Source organism: Urocampus carinirostris, chromosome 5 (assembly GCF_059441175.1).
Source record: "Urocampus carinirostris isolate Australia breed hairy pipefish chromosome 5, RoL_Ucar_1.0, whole genome shotgun sequence".
Taxonomy (NCBI): Eukaryota; Metazoa; Chordata; class Actinopteri; order Syngnathiformes; family Syngnathidae; genus Urocampus; species Urocampus carinirostris.
In genome coordinates this window covers 37,118,872-37,135,908 of record NC_142353.1, presented here as the reverse complement: position 1 = coordinate 37,135,908, position 17,037 = coordinate 37,118,872, and the positions used below count along the sequence as shown (strand labels likewise).

General features: G+C 41.2%; 1 protein-coding gene across 3 annotated transcripts in view; it reads right to left on the bottom strand.

The window, feature by feature from the left end:
• prdm6 (PR domain containing 6) overlaps positions 1–17,037 on the bottom strand; it is a 67,837-nt gene that overhangs the window by 9,082 nt on the left and 41,718 nt on the right. For all 3 annotated transcript variants that reach the window (XM_088336664.1, XM_088336665.1, XM_088336666.1), the window contains 2 exons: positions 14,652–14,776; positions 13,248–13,626 (listed from right to left, as the gene is read on the bottom strand). In XM_088336664.1, the coding sequence (XP_088192790.1) occupies positions 13,248–13,626; positions 14,652–14,776 (504 nt within the window). The remainder of the gene's footprint in view (positions 1–13,247; positions 13,627–14,651; positions 14,777–17,037) is intronic.

The window sequence follows — 17,037 nt, the reverse complement described above, 5'->3', positions numbered from 1 at the left end:
AAACGGGATTAAGGTTTTTGGTTTTTACAAAGTAAACTATTCAGGATTGAACGGGTAAAAGATTGGTATAGAACATGGGTGTCAAACTCATTTTAACTCGGGGGCCACACGATAGAACAAACATTCTGTCGGGGGCCGGACTAGTAGATTAAAGAGAAAGAAAAAGAGAGTTAAAGAAATAAGAGAAAGAGGGGAAAAGGAGAGAGGCCGGGACAAAGGGAGAGAGCGTGAGAAACAAAAGAGATAAAAAGAGAAGTGGTGAGAGAGGGGGAAAGAAAGGGAGCGGAAGAAAGAAATCCAAAGAGAAATAGAAAGACGGAAGGAGAGAAAAGATAAAAGAAAGCGCGGAGGGTAGGAAGAGAGAAAGAGAAAAGGAAAAAAGGAAGTTAGAGCAAAAGACGTTAAAAAGACACAGGGAGAGAAAGAGACAAAGAGCAACAAAGGAAGAGAAAGAGACACAGAGTGAAAGAGACAGAGAGTGGGAGAAAAGGGGTGGAAAAGTGGGGGAGAGAGAGAGAGAGAGAGAGAGAGAAATACAAGTACGGTGTCTTTGTTTCAGGCACCTTTCTTTGGCAACATCAACATATTTCAAACTGCAGCTTGTTTTTCTCTTGTGCTTCTCTGAGTGTTGTCTCGCGGGCCGGATTCAATCCCTAAGCGGGCCTGATCTGGCCCGCGGGCCGCCTGTGGTATAGATGGGGCAAGGGATTGGAACCTATAGCTCAGGGGTGTCAAACTCGTTTTAATTGGGGGCCACAAATGCTATGAAAAATCTCACAGGGGCCGGACTAGTAAGTTTAAGAGAAAGGGAGAAAAAGAGAGAGAAAGAGGGGGAGTAATATAGAGAGCAATAAACAGAAAGGGAGAAAGAGTAACAGTGAGAGAAAACGAGAGCAGAATTGAGTTATAATACTTGAGAAATAGAGAAGAAAAAAAGAATGAGGGAAGTGAAACGACAGAGAAAGAAAGCGTAAAAGAGTGAGCAAGGGAAAAAGAGACAAAGTGAGGTGAGAGAGGGATCAAAAAAGGGAGAGAGAGGGTGAGAAGGAAAGAGGAAAAATAGAAAAAAGAAAGAAAGACAATTACAGCTTAAGTTACAGAGAGAGGAAATAGAAAGAGAGAGTTGGAGAGAGAGAGAAATAGAGAAAAGAGGGAGTGAACAGGAGAAAGAGGGAGAACAAAAATATAAAAGAAAAGAGTTGGAGAGAAATACTACCACAGCTGTTTTGCAAGTGTTAACTGGCTTGGGTAACATCAGGTGGACTTATTTAAAACTGCAGCTCATTTTTCTCTTGCGCTTCTCTCGCTGTTGTCTTGCGGGCAAGACAACAGCCCGGGTAAGCCCGATCCGGCCCGCCGGCCGCCTGTTTGACAACTGTGCTATAGCTGGTGCTCAATGTATGCGTGGGTGTGGGTGTTGAAAAGCCACAGAACAAACCTAAACCCCCCAAAAACGTTTTACCCCAAATCTCTAGCAAAGCACCTAGAGCAATTTGATTGGGTGAGCAGTAGGAATGGGCGGAGCTATACTCAGGGTGCACACTCTTTCTCGTTGCCCATCGCGGCAATAGCTCAGGAGGTAGAGCGCTCGTCTTGGGATCAAGAAGTCGTAAGTTCGATTCCCGGCTCCTCTGTGTTATATGTCGAAGTGTTCTTGGGCAAGACACTGAATCCCTAATGCCCCCAATAAAGCAGGCATGGCCGACTCCCTATTGGTGTGTGAGTGTGTGTGTGAATGGGTAAGTGTGAAGCACATTGTAAAGCGCTTTGGGAGGTCTTCATTGACTTGAAAAGCGCTATAGAAATGCCATTATTATTCAGGTTTTCGGGTTTCCGATAAGGGTTTCAAGCAAGGGTTTTACTTTTGAAATAAGTGGTAAGTAATCTTCCTCTATTTAGTGGAAGTAGCATTGGCAAAAAAGATTCAAATATTTGCAAATGACTTGAATGTAACACCGGATTTTTCAGCAACCTATTACCCAAAAAATGAGAATATTTTTCGTGAACATTCGGACTCCTGTGACGTTTGTCAAAAATGGTCACAACCATTGTCAAGCAGGAACATGTTTAACACACTGCGCCAAAGTAGAAACTTCCTGAAAGTTACGTACAAGGTGCATCTAAAACTTTTTAACAGCGCTGACCATCTCCTCCATTACCCCCCCCCCCGCACCAACCTCTCCAGCTCACATGCGGGCTTACTTTCATTTACTCAATCTCGTGTTGATATTGACTTCAAAATACAGAATTAAAAACACACAGAGGGAACCTTTGTTGTTTTTATCCGGTATGCATCGTTTTTCTGGCCGAATTTGCTAGGGAATTCATTTTGCAATCTGGATCCCAGATTTTTACGCGCTGGATAGATTTTCTTGTACACTACGAAGGTCTAGCCAGTGTGCAATTGAGCACGCGCGCAGGTTTCAAGTCAAGGTTAGAGATTTGAAATTCAAGTCGTTTTTAGGGTTGTGCTTTGATTCATTTTTAGTTAAGCTAAAGTGTGACATTTTCTAAGAGTGGTAAGGTTTCTAGTAAACAATCCAGGTTTTAGAAACCATGTTTGGGTGTTTTAGTTGAAGGTGTCAAGCCAGGGTTCTACTTTGAAAACAACTGGTAGGGTTTTTAAGTCAAGGTCAGGGTTTTAAATTAAAATGTCAAAACTGGGTTGTACTCGGGGTCTCTCTTTCAACCCGGTGGGGTTTTCTACCCAAAGCCAACACAAGGGGGAGGAATTTGAATGTATGGAACAGCAGTGAGCATTTATGACATCGATAAGTTAACAAAAAACACTTAAGGTTTTCATCTACATCAGAATATTTATGAATATAATTTATAGAAAAAAGGAGAAATGAAGAGAGAGATGAGTGAAGAGAAAAAAGGGGAAGGAAGAAAGAAATGGAGGAAAGGGGAAAGAGAAACGAAAGAAAAAGAGCTAGCGAAAAGTGAGATGGGAATAGAGATAAAGGAGAGAGAACGCGAGAAATGGAGACGGAAGAAGGGAGAATGTGTGTGAAAAAGGGAAGAGACAGAGAGAGAGACAGAGAGAGAAATACTATATTGTGATTGTCCTGACCTTTTTTTTCCAACAATCATTGGATATATTCAAAACTGCAGCTCCTTTTCTTTGTGTCTTGTGCTTCTCGGCATCGGGCCGAATTCAACCTGTTGGCAAGCCTGATCCAGCCCGCGGGCTGCATATTTAAAGCCCCCGATTGAGACATAATACACAAAAACTCTTATCCTCACTTGCAGTTTTTCCCCCCCAAGAATCTGCGCCTGCTCATTCATCAGTTCTGCTTGCTAGTTTTAATCATTTGTGCTTTTCCATGAAGCGGACATCGATCGCCAATTCTTGCTCTGATCAATGGGGGGAACTTTTCGGATCTATTTGTTCAAGCGCGGCGCTCAGAAGAATGCCCGGTTATTGTTTATTACGCAAAAGTGTGTTTGTGTGCGTGGGGTTTAGTTTCCCGAGCACACAACGCAGCAGCAAGTTTTGCATCGGCGTGTAGTCAGTCATCGCTACAAACTGAATTGCTAACTACCAACTTGAGCTGCTAACCAAAATGATTGCCCCCTCCAATAATGTTTTTGTCTTTCAGCCACATTTCAGGCTTCAAACTTAAAGCTGAAAAATTGAAAAGGCTTTCTAAGAATTGAGAACATGTAAGACCAGATGCTGTTTTAGGGTCAGAGCTTTGGGGTTTTATGGGCACCCAGTGTTTCTACTCTCAACATAATACACCAGAGCCTCCACAGACTCCGCCGCTATGCCGCAAGTGACACGAGCCCAAAGAAGAGCAAAAAAGGGGCGGGAGCGGTCCGAGGAATCAAATGGACTGAACCATTTCAAGGCAGTGAAGTATTCCCAACTCTGTGTTTTTCACATTTTTGTCTGGTTTTGCGATTTTATTTTTTAGCTAGCGTTTTTCATCATATTTAAGCCTATCCTGTACTTTATTAAGGATCATTTTTGGGGGTGCTCGGGTTGAATTTAAATTACTTCGACAATGAAAAAAAACATTTCCACATCTCCCAGAGCACATTGCAAGGAATAATAACGAACCAAAGAGCGCATAAATCCACTGCAAACAGACTAAGACCTGGCTGTCCTTCTAAATTTTCAGACAAAAAAGGAAAATACTAAGCAGAGAAGCAACCAAGAGACCCATGATCACATTGGAAGACCTGTAAGCATACACAGCTGAAGTGGGACAATTTGTGCATAGGATACCTTAGTTGTACCCTGTATAAATCTGTCATTTATGAAATAGAGGCAAGAAGAAAGTAATTTCTGAAAGAATACTATAAATAGGCCCGTTTGGCCCGTCACATGGGAGACACAAATAACATGTGAAACAAGGTGCTCTGGTCAGATGAAATCAAAATTGAACTTTTTGGGCTGAAAGCAAAGTATTACATTTGGCGTAAGAGTAACATTTCACATCACTCGGAAAACACCAACCCCACTGTCAAACATGGTGGTGGTAGCATCATGCTCTGGGGTTGCTTTTCCTCAGCAGGGACTGGGAAGATGGTTAGAGTTGATGGGAAGATGGATGGAGCAAAATAAGGACTATTCTGGAAGAAAATCTGTTGCAGTGTGCCAGAGATGTGAGAATGGAGTGCAGCTTCATGTCCCAACAGGACAATGACCCTAATCATAAAGCGAAATCTCCAATGTCGTGGTTTAAAACCAACGATATAAAGATGTTAGAATGGCCAAGCCAAAACTTAGACCTCAATCCTATAGAGCAGGGGTGTCAAACTCATTTTAACTCGGGGCCACACGATAGAACAAACATTCTGTCGGGGGCCGGACTAGTAGATTAAAGAGAAAGAAAAAGGGAGATGAAGAAATAAGAGAAAGAGGGAAGGAAAAGAAGAGAGGGCGGGACAAAGAAAAAGAGAGAGCGTGAGAAACAAAAGAGATAAAAAGTCAGGAGAGAGGGGGGAAAGAAAGGGAGAGGAAGAAAGAAATCCAAAGAGAAATGGAAAGACAGAGGGAAATAAAAGAGAAAAGAAAGCGCGAAGGGTAGGAAGAGAGAAAGAGAAAAGAGAGGAAAGGAAGTTAGAGCAAAAGAGGTTAAAAAGAAACAGAGAGAGAAAGAAACAAAGAGCAACAAGGGAAGAGAAAAAGAGACACAGAGAGTGAAAGAGACAGAGACGGGGAGTGGGAGAAAAGGGGTGGAAAAGAGAGAGAGAGAAAAAGAAATACAAGTACAGTGTCTTTGTTCAAGGCACCTGGCTTTGGCAACATCAAGTTGACATATTTCAACCTGCAGCTTGTTTTTCTCTTGCGCTTCTCTGAGTGTTGTCTCGCGGGCCGGATTCAATCCCTTAGCGGGCCTGATCTGGCCCACGGGCCGCCTGTTTGACACCTGTGCTATAGAGCCTTTGTGGAAAGATCCGAAGAAATGCTGTACACAAACTATCACCATCAAACCTTAAGGAACTTGAGCTGTTTTGTAAGGAAGAATGAGGAAATATTTCTATTTCGAGATGTGCAAAACCTCTAGACACACCCAGAAAGACTTGTGGCTGTATAAAGTATTAACTCAAAGGGGGCCTATATTTTTGCAATGCCTACTTTTTTTATTATTATTAGTTTGCACAATATACAATGTTGAATACATTTTTTTCAGGATTGTGTCTCACATGTTGTTGAATCCGAGGAAATATTTTGAGTTTTTTCCAAGTTTGAAGCCTGAAATATGGAACTGTTTGGGGCTAATACTTTTGCAAGGCGCCGTATGGCAAAAAATTCAAACACCAACACCTCCTCCGCTTATGTGCGCTTGATTGTGTGTGTGAGTTGAAGGCCGTGTTTGAGAGCAGAGATAATAAATCAGCATTCACACTTCATCAATACATAATCAATCAACGCGTGTCACATCTTCCTGCCATCATCATCATGTGTGCCCTATTGATGAAAGGGCAGCATAGTCACATGATCAAAAAGTGGTCACATGACCAGGCTTGAGGTCCTTATCTGCAAGGATCCAATTGCCACCCAGTAGATTTTAAAATTAGCACGTTTTTTCAATTCAAATGCGCACGTAAAAGTACTTTAATCTCCAATTTATCGGCGTAAATGAGGAACAGAATTCCCTGCGATATGTGAAAATCTACAAAGTAGCTACTGGGTTTAGTTTTGGAGCTAGGGTTTTGGTTGGTGCTAGGATTACGGATTTGTTGAATCAAAGTTAGGGTTTTGGTTGGTTCTGGAGTTAGGCTTTCACACAGTCACTGCTACCAGTAGCTCACAGCCTTGCAGATTCCCAGTACAAATCTTAGGTTTCGGGACCTGGATTTGGAATCATGGTTAGGATTTTTGGCTTCAACTACGGTTATGGTTTTTGAGTTGGAGACTTGGTTAAAATAAAACGGAGTAGTGTGGATCAACTGGTAAAAAGCCTGAATCACAATGCACAGTCAAGCCAGCGCAGGTTTAGGGGTTTGGTTGAGTTAAGGTTTTGGTTAAAGCTAGGGTTCGGGTTTTAGTTAGGGTTAGGAGTTCTAGCGTAATTAGGGTGGTTAGTTGGTTTGTGTTGGAGCTAGGGCCAGGGTTTTAATTATCGTTAGGGTTTTTGCTATAACTATTGTTATGGTCTGAGCTAGGGTTATGGTTGTTGAGTTTTGGCTGGAATCCCTAACAGCACTGTTAGGTCAAATGGTACGATGCCTGCATAACACTCACAAAGTTGTGGGTTGGATGATCAGTCAAAGTCACTACCAATTTTAGAGTTTTTGTTGGGGTTAAGGTTTTGGCTGCTCCAACAAAAACCCTAATCCAAGATTTTTTTTTCACAACCTTTTTACGTTTAAGCAACATGGGTTTAGGTTCGGACATTCGACCATGACTAACTTGATAGCTCATTTGAATAATATTACCAGCATGTTTTTTGTTCGCAATATGGCTGGTCATGTTGTTTACTCAGACTTTTGCAAGGCTTTTGATAAAGTGTCTCATGTCAAGCTTTTACTAAAACTGAAATGTTACGGTATTAGTGGAAAACTGCTTGAATGAATAACTGCATACTTGTCAAATCATAAACAATGCGTAAAAATTGACGATGTTCTTTTAGCGTGGTAGGAAGTTTGTAGTGGGGTACCGCAGGGCTCAGTACTAGGACCATTATTATTCCTGTTTTTTGTGAACAACCTACCCGAGGTCATTCAAAGTAGCGAAATCTCAATTTTTGCCGATGATGCTAAACTGTCGGCTTTCTTACCAAAAACCCAGGTTTTGATTCTCTTCAAAATGACATTGAATCAGTTTTTCTTTGGGACGAACAGTGGCAACTGCAACTGTCATCTCATAAATGCTTAGAACAGTCATTTTTTCACGGTTCTGTTCCGCTGTGTGGCATTAATGATCATGATTTGCATGTTGTTACTGAGCATAAGGATCTGGGTGTCACTCTTACTTCTAACCTAAAGTTTATCACGCATATCGCCAAAATTACCAACAAAGCCAATAACGTAGCATCAAACATTTACAGAAATTTTTACAACAAGAAACCAGCGTTCTTAGTTCGAATGTTTTGCGTGTATGTTAGACCCGGGTTAGAATATAATAGCGTTGTGTGGAACCCTTACTTACTCAAAGACATCAACCTACTGGAAGGAGTTCAACGTCGGTATACGAAGCGGATACCTGGGATGCACAATTTGTCATGTCCGGAAAGACTACAAAGGCTGAACTTGGACTTTTTGGAGCTCCGCAGAATTCGATTTGATTTAATTTTTGTGTTCAAAGTGCTACATGGAATGATCGATGTGCCCTTTAAACAATTTTTTGAGTTCTGTCGTGTTGATGGTTTACGTGGCCACAGATATAAGTTACAGGTGCCTAGACCTACCAGCAACTTGCATGGAAACTCTATTTCTTTCAGGATACCAAATATTTGGAATTTTTTGCCTGACCGGGTTGTTAGTGCAAATTCAGTGCAAACTTTTAAGGTTGGCAGAGATAGATTTTTCAAATTTTCTTAAGGGAAGGGGGCGTAAGGTGACCAAATTTGGCCATGCTCACTCTCAGCCTTAATTTTGTGTCATGTTTTGATTCATGTATCTAACAATATGTTCAATAAACATTACATTATTTTTGAACGAAGATGAGTAAATACAGGTACATATTGATGGCAGATGAAAAACAACGATGTCATATACATGGAAGTAGATTTATAATCAACTCAATTTTAAAGTGTTGTTCTGTTATATATTCTGATGATCAATCCTTAATACTTTGCAACAATGTTTTTTTTGCGATTATTCGTCTTATTGTGTTTCATGTTGTGAAAAATGGGGCAGGAAACTTTATGGCTGGGCAGGCAATTTTTCAGAGTTGTCTGCCCTGGTGTCCGCTAACTTTTTGTCATGAGTTTCAGACACTGCTAATGTGTGTATTAAACACAGCAATAGCACATGTAACCGAGACTACGCCTCTTAGTACTGTATGCATTATCGTCACGAAAATCTGGTACTTCTAGAAACGCAACCTGGAAAAGATTTTGAAACTCGTGTCAAGCGCACCGAGAAAAAGCTGGTCCTCCAGATTCCTAGATCAAAGCTCAAAAACGTTCCGACGAGTGAAATGACCTTAGGGCTCAATCGTTCGGGCATTCCTGCAGTGTCAATTCTGAGAGTTCCCAGAACCAAATAAAAATCTGGCGCCGTGGCGCGGATGGCGTGGATAAAATGCTCTTATTGACATTTCGCACATCAGCAGACACTTTTTCATTTTCTTTTTCGTTTATTGAGCGAGTGACACCGGCCCCGCCCGCCCGGTCGTCAACGTGACATCCACTATTTCTCCATTGCCGCCACCCTGATTTATGCGCGTGCACGCGTTACACAACATGAAGATAAGCAAAAATTCGCAGATAGATCTTGTCAAGGTGTGGGTGTGAAAAAATACACACATCCACACAAAAACACTTTGAATTGCTTAACATGCTAAAGTGCTTTTTGTTCATATTGTAATCTTGTTTGGAGTCACTGTCCAGTTCTATCCCGATTAGTCGAGTGCAGCGGTTCAGGAAGCAGGCGCATTTGACTTGGGGGAATTTGTTAATTTTTTATAACTTTCTCAGAATAAATTGCAACTGCACCTCCACTACACCAGAGGGCAGTGGCACTCTCAGTGGCAGAGCGTTTTGTTTACATTTAGCCTCGACACAGCGCCTTAAGCACAGAGCATAAGCATTGAGTTTGAAGTGTGGACATGAAGTGTAGCAAACCCTCAAGGGACCCCATGAAAAGAAAATTAACACAGATGCAGAGACAAGTAAAGGGACTAACAAAAGTCTCCTCCTGTCGCACTTAACTGCGACCCTGGAGGAAGATGAGCAAAGAACGGTGGGCTTGCTTTGTTAAAAATGTTGGCAGCAGACAGCACAATGCCAAATCCATTGCGCCGTCACTTTACAACCCAATGACGCTGATAGGATGCTTGAGTTTTTCTATCCGGTGAAAATGTGCCGAAACGCATAGATTTGGCATGGAATAAGCAATATCAGGCAATTTTTGTAAAAAGATCAATCTTGGGGGGACGTGAGAGGATTTCTTCTTCCGAGGTGAGGGCGTGACATATAATAATTGAGCTGCACTGGTCTAGTGCAAGGGTGACTAAACTTTTTGAAACTCTGAGATACCTAGTTAGATATTGAAGGATTTTATACGATTGAATACAAGTTACATTTCTTGAGTTTAATGCTGTAGTTATTTACTGACTGTGCCTTTATTCAATGAGCAGTGAAAGTTCAGGGCACCCTGGTAGGAAATATTGTTTACAGGAATGGCGGGAACGGGACATAAGGCTGATAAGATAATCAGGTCATTCAGACGCAGAAAGGCCCTGATGACGGAGGACGGCAGGCATTGTTTTGAGAAACGCTCTCCGTTGTTTTGAGAAACCACAGACATCGGGACGCTCGTCTATGAGATTGTGAAGCTCACGTTGGGCTTCATTGGCGCGCCCATGGGAGGAGCCGACACACAATCTTGCGGAAAGACGAGAGGAGAAGCGAGAGGACTAGAGAGAAGGCTTCCCAGAGACTCCAACGACACTAATTCTGCCGTTTTCGATGGAGTACACTTAGTAAAATTGCAAATGAAATTAAATCTGCCCCCGTGTGAAAATGTCGGCTTTCTTGTTCACCTTTTCCATCAAGAAACGAGCGCGCATAAATTGTTGGGTGAATGTAGGCTTGTGTTTGGTTAATGCAGTCAGATAACTTATTCGAACAATTTGGTAAAAGGTACATTTTGATTTTAATTCCCAACAATATGCATTTCTAAAATCGCAACTTGTTATTACAATGCTATTATTGTGTTATTGCCAGGTTGTATTTGTTATACCTAGCCTTAAAACAGTCTCAGTCAACCACTAAACCATCAGTCTTAGATAAGGCACTGAGTAATATACATTATAACAGCGGTCACACACCTTTTACAAGCTGAGAGCTACTTTTTGTTACTAGTTAGCGCAAAGGGCACTCAGTTTGAGATGCATTTCTACAATTAAAACTCATCTTGTTATTACTATGGTACTACAAAGTAATTTTTTTAAAGAAGGGTAAATAATAATAATAATAATAATAATAATTTCCTTGTATTGTCATTCTGTGTAACAATGTACACAGAACGAAATGTCGATTGCACCTGACCCGATGCAGCCGCAGCCAAGAGAGGGCGCCGCCGACCACTTTTTAAGTCTTAGGAATGACTCGGCCGGGGCGCGAACCCGAACCTCCCAGTCTCAAAGCGGGCGCCTTACCATCTAGGCTACTGAGCTGGACTCAATCACTGAAAAAATAATTTAATCAGAAAATTATAATGAGCCAGCACTGATGAGCTATTTTCAGAACAGGTCCGCGGACACCGCAGCTGTCTTTAAGGGGCACCTTTGTGCTCGCGGGTACCATGTTGGAGAACCTTGCATTATAGGCTCATTTTAAGACAATTTTAGAAGAATTAATTGTGCATTTAAGACACTGATGATATCAATGGGAATTCTAGTGCAGTTATAGCAGGGGTGTCAAACTCTTTTGCGCTGGGGGACACATACTAGAAAAGAAAAACTCATGGGGGCCGGACTAGTAGGTTTTAGAGAAAGAAGAAATAAAGAGAGCAGTAAAGAGAGAGATGAAAAGAAAGAAGAAGAGAGACAGAGTAAGAGGGAGAAAGTAAGAGAGGCATTAAAAGGGAGAAAGAGTGAGAAAAATAGAGAAAGCACAATAGAAATAGGAGGGAGGAGAGAGAAAGACAGAAAAAGAAAGCTACATAAATAAAAATAGAGATAAAAAGTGAAAGAGAGAGAGAAAAATCAGAAGAATGAGAGAAAAAAAAGACAAAGAGAGAATGACAGAGAAAAAGAGTGAGCATGAGAAACAGACAGAAAAAGAAATGGAGTGAGAATGACAGAGAAAAAGTGTCAGAAAAAAAAGGAAATAACCAAAGAGAAAAAGGACAGAGAAAAAATAGAAAACCACAGAGGAAGATAGAGTGAGGGTGAGAAAGAAAAATGATAAATAGAAAACAGGAGAGAAAGAGAGATAGAAAGGGTGAGAAAGAAAGAGAAAAAAGAGAGGAAGAGAGAGAGAGAAAGAGGAAGAGAGAGAGAAAGAGAGAAAGAGGGAGAAATACGACTGTTGCTTTGCAAGTGGTGCCTGGCTTGGATGACATCAAGTGGACAATTTTAACACTGCAGCTCATTTGCGCGCTTCTATCAGTGTCATCTGGCGGGCCTGATTGAAACCCTTGGCGGGCCTGATTTGGCTTGCGGGCCGCCTGTTTGACACATATGAGTTATAGTAATCTAAAAAACACCTTATACTCATTGAATTGGTCCAGTCTGCTAGTCTAATCTAGTCTCCTCTTGTTAAGTCTATTCTATTTTAGTGTATTCATATTCAATAAAATCAAATTGTCCCAAGCAGTGTTCCCTCTAAGCTGCGCGCGTGTGCACAAGAAAATCTAGCCAGCGCACAAAAATGAGGGCTCAAAATGACTAATTAAGAAGCGACTTAAGTCAAAGTTACAGTGCATGAAGGTAAAAATACACAGGTTCCCCTGACGTTGTGTCCTAAATGCTGTATTTTGAAGTCGAGTCGAAGTAGAACGAAGTTGAGTAAAGTTAGTAGAGTTGGTCGAGAACCGGCTTCTTCGGCTCGGCTCACTAAAAGGAACCGGCTCTTTCGGGTCCGAAACGGCTCTTCGGGTTGTTTTTGCTTCTTTAATCCCAACATGACCAAATATTATGTAAAATGATGCACAAAATGACTTAAAGGAAGGGGGGAATAGAACAAAAAAGAAAAAAATACCAAAATGAAAAAGGAGTGAAAAGCTGAGTAAAAAAGAAACAAAAGGAAGAGAAAAAAAGAAGGAAAATTTGAGTAAAAAGCCAGAAAAAAAGAAATGTAGGAAAAAAGTAAACAGAGAACAAAAAGAAAAAAGTAACAGCTCGTAAAAAATAAACACAATGAGATCTTTTTTTTAAAGGAATTTTAAAAAAAGTAGAAAAAAAACACGGAAAAAAAAAAGAAAAAGTTTGTGTTGCATTCAAATCATTTCCAATTATATCAAGTGAATCTTGTTGCCAACATTGTACTTCCACTAAAAAATGTGATTAAGTACAGTTCTGTATCTTGCAACCGACTAAATAAGCCCCCAAAAATGTTAATATTATGCGATAAAATATATCAGGAAAAAAAAAAGGATATCTTGTGAAAGAATTGTAAGAACCAACGACGTTTGTAGGCCGTACAACCTTTGCAATAGTACATGAGTCAATTCATTCCAAAGAGAAAAATAACTTTGCATTTCCGGAAACTCAGCAAAATGTAACTTGATGTCAAGTGTTGGACATGTTTGATAATGAATTATCTTGCCACACCTGGGATTATGGTTGCTCACTGTTCTTTCAAGCGTTGCTCACCGACTTTGAGTGAACGCTCAGACCCGTAAGGAAAATTACAGGGAACATTGGTCCCAAGTCTAGTCCCGTCCACACGTGATATGTTTAAGTCAGTCTAGGCTATTTCACCTATGCCCCGTCTTTTCTAGTCTGGTCCAGTACAATTCACTGTAAAGTCAATTTGACTCTTCCACTGTGTAGTCCGTCAAATCTTGTGCAGTCTTCACTGTACTTATCCAGTCTGGTTAAATCTTAGCTCTTCTAGTTCACGATGTGTCCACCCTACATGACCTTTGCGATAATGCGTTCGGTGCTGTGTACGAACCTGTCCGGGTTCTGCGGGCAGACGTGCATCTGCAGCAAGATCCTCTGTGTGAAGGTCTTGAAGCATTGTCCGCATTTCCACAAGTGCCAGTCGCTGAATTCGCTGCTAAGCTGGCTGGTGGACGTAGGACTGGCCAGGACTCTTTGGTTTTTGGAGGACAGCTGGTTAAAGGACGACTCGGACGAGGCGAACACCGCGCCGCTTTTGTCCAGCACGGAAAAACTCCTGCTGCACGCCATCTGAGGAAACACCATGGAGCGTACAGAGGACGACAGGGATGCCGCCGAAGACGTTTTGCCGCTCTTGGCGAAGGATTGCTGTTGTTGTTGCAAGGATTCTTGGCGAGACATCACCTCCGAAACAGAGGCGGGGACGTTCACTGTGCACGCGAAACAATCGTATAAAAACATGAATCTTACGGAAATCGACGTTCATACCCGTCAACCTCCACGGCTCCATGCCCTTACGTCTTATTTTCCCTTACAAAATACAAAATAATCTTACACCATATTTTTTTTTATACGTGTTTATTTGTGTATTTTAACATGTTATATTGTACATGTGTTTCGTTATATCATATATATTGTTAATTAACATTTTGTTGGCAGATACTGAGTTGCTCGACATAATTGAGGTTTATTATAAAAAAAAGTTCAAAAATGAAGTCGCTTGGACGTTCACTGTAGAAGGAAAAAATACATGCAAATAGAATTAAGTAGAATAATACATTTTCTTATTCCAATTATTAATTCATTTTTTGCATTAAATTATTGTTGGTAATATACTTATTAAAGGGATTACCACAAACCTGTCTTTTTTCAGTTTTCTCCTTTTATACTTCCTTTTTTCCTTAACTTCTTTATACAACATAATAGTTCGTTTGAGAGCCGTCTCTCTTTAATGAGTAGAGCCGAAAAAGCCGGTTCCCTAAAAAGAGACGGACTTCCTTTCACTACACAACTACGGAAAGATGCATGATGGGAAATCCCCAGGCGGCAAACGCATACGCACAGCAGCATCAAACCACTAGCTTCGTTTGAAGAAGAGAAAAAAAAAAAAAAAAACGATACCGAGATAGAGGCTACCGCGGCGAACTGGTTTGACTTGATTGATTTGCCGTTTGGTGATAGTCGGTGTATACCGGATGGTACCCAGAATTCACAAATTGGCGTACAGGTTGACAGGTATGATTTTGGGAGAATAGGAACGGACCAATTAATTTTGAATTTTATCTAATGGGGAAACTTTACTCGTTACACGAGCAATTCGAGCTACGAGCTCAATCCTGGAACAAATTGAGCTTGTATGAAGAGGTACCACTGTGTACCCAACCTCAAAACCGATGCCTAACTCCATATTCTTCATTTGATAGCATTTTACAACGGGAGAAAGAAAAAGACTCACGGTTTTCGTCCTGGGCGACACACTGAAGCGGAATTCCGAAGAAGGAAGTGTACGAGTCGTTGTACCAAACTAGAAGCTCGCTGCCTCGAGGGATGTCCAAACATGCCCGGTAGAAGATGCTCGACCTAAAACAGAAAAACAAATTGCAAAAACAGAAAAATTTGGACCACATCGCTAACGCGAAGTACTTATTTGGAGCACATTGCTAACATTTGTTATGCTAAAATACCTTTTAGCATTGCTAATGCTTAAGCACTTTATGATGGCCAAATCTTGTGAAGTCAGGGTTTCTATAGCCGAAGGCAAGTTAAATTAAAGACTTAAGACTTTTCAATGCCTTTCCTACTAAAATTCAAGACCGAGTCCACAAAAAAAATTGAAACACTGTCCGAAGTTGCTATGTGTATTGTGGGTAGACCTAAAACATGTGTCTGCTCTGAAAGGCCAGACTGAAACCACATCACCGTTTTGATAATTCTGTTATTGTGGTCACGCCATGTTGCCATGAAAGTAAATCAGTGAAATAATAAAAGCCAATTGATAAATGTTACTAAATCTTTTTAGTTAAAAATTAAATTATTATTATTATTAAATTAAATTATGAATCGTATGCGTTTAACATTTGAAAAACTTTCGAAACATTTTAATGACAATTAAGGCCTTATTTTTTTAGAATAATGACTTAAATGCCTTTCAAGACTGTTCAAGGAGTTTTTCGGAGCAAAAGCCAATGCTAATACATTTTTTAGAAGCACATTGCTAACATTTGTTACACAAAGCACCTCTTTTGTGGTGCTAACGCTAAAGCACTTTGCCAACATTTAAAACACTAAGGAATATTTAGTGTTATTAATGCTAAAGCACTTTTTGGGAGAAGTTTTCTAACATTTTAAAGCACTTTTGGGAGAACATTTCAAACGTCAAAGCACCAATTTGAAGCACTTTGCTAGCATTGCTAATGCACTTTGTTGAACAATGTTATAATCAGTAATCCTGAAGCTTTTCTTTTAAACACATTGCTAATACTAACGTTTTTAACAAATAAAATCTAAATTGGAGCACATGCTAATGGTACAGAGCTTTTAGGAAACACATTGCTAACACTACAGATGCTAAAACACTTTGGGGTAGCACATGGCTAGCATTGCCATTTTCAGGAGCATGTTGGTAAAGCGGGGCAGCACGGCGGAGCAGTGGTTAGCGCTTGTGCGGCACAGTTCATGTCATGGGAACCTGTCGTGGGTTCAAATCCAGCTCCAGACTTCCTGTGCGGAGTTTGTATGTTCTCCCCGTGCTTGCGTGGGTTTCCTCCGGGCACTCCGGTTTCCTCCCACGTTCCAAAAACATGCATTTCAGGTGAATTGGCCGGTCCAAATTGGTGTGAATGAGCGAATGAGTTGTCTGTCCCTGTGTGCCCTGCGATTGGCTGGCAACCAGTTCAGGTGTCCCCTGCCCACTGCCCGGAGATGGCTGGGATGGGCTCCAGCCCCCCCGCAACCCTAATGAGGATAAGCGGTACGGCTGATGAGATGAGATGAGATGTTGGTAAAGCACTATTTTGGAGTGCAATGCTAAGATTGATAACGCTTAAGCCCTCCTTTGAAGCACACGAAGAACACAAGCTATTAGAACGCTAACGCTGTCCGTAAGAAAACACAAAAGAAGTGTCACAGCCAAGACCAAGTTCCCTTTGAGAGGCAGTGGGTGTGTTTGTTTTTCATACCTGACTGCCTGATGAGAGTCTTTGATGTGTGACACCACCCGCCTCAGTGCAACAGCAAGCGCCGATCAAACGTCACCCCGCCCACCCCCTGCCTAATTCTTTCGTTTTATCTCGGGTGAGGTCAGGGGTATGTTTGATTTACAGAACAGCCCCTACTGACCGTGTTGTCGTGTTGGCTCCACCCGTCCTGGGTGCGCTGAGTCAAAGTGAAAGCATGCTGGACGTGAGGCAATTTTAGAATACCGAAGAAGACACATTAGCAAAATCTTTGCCAGGCACGAAGTCAGGATTTTTTTGTTCAAGATAGCGAGCAAACAATAATAGCATCGAAGTACATCAATCTGTTATTGCAGTTAATGGGGACCAAAAACCCCCGCGACTAACAAAATAACTACAAATAAAAACACAGAACACAGAATTGCAGTTGAATTAATGGTTTTATTGTCATTATACAAAAGTAAAATGAAATTGTAGGGCTTTCTTTAGAGCAAAAAAGCAATAAGAGAGCAGCTGGCTAGCTGCACGCTAGCATCTGGTCTCCTCGGATTGAGACAGGTCTCTGCAATGATTAAAATACAACGGTCCAGAATGTAGGAGTTTTCCATGAGTTATAGCTCCATGTCATCTGTTTCATAGGTAATGGATCTTGCGTTGGTGAGATAC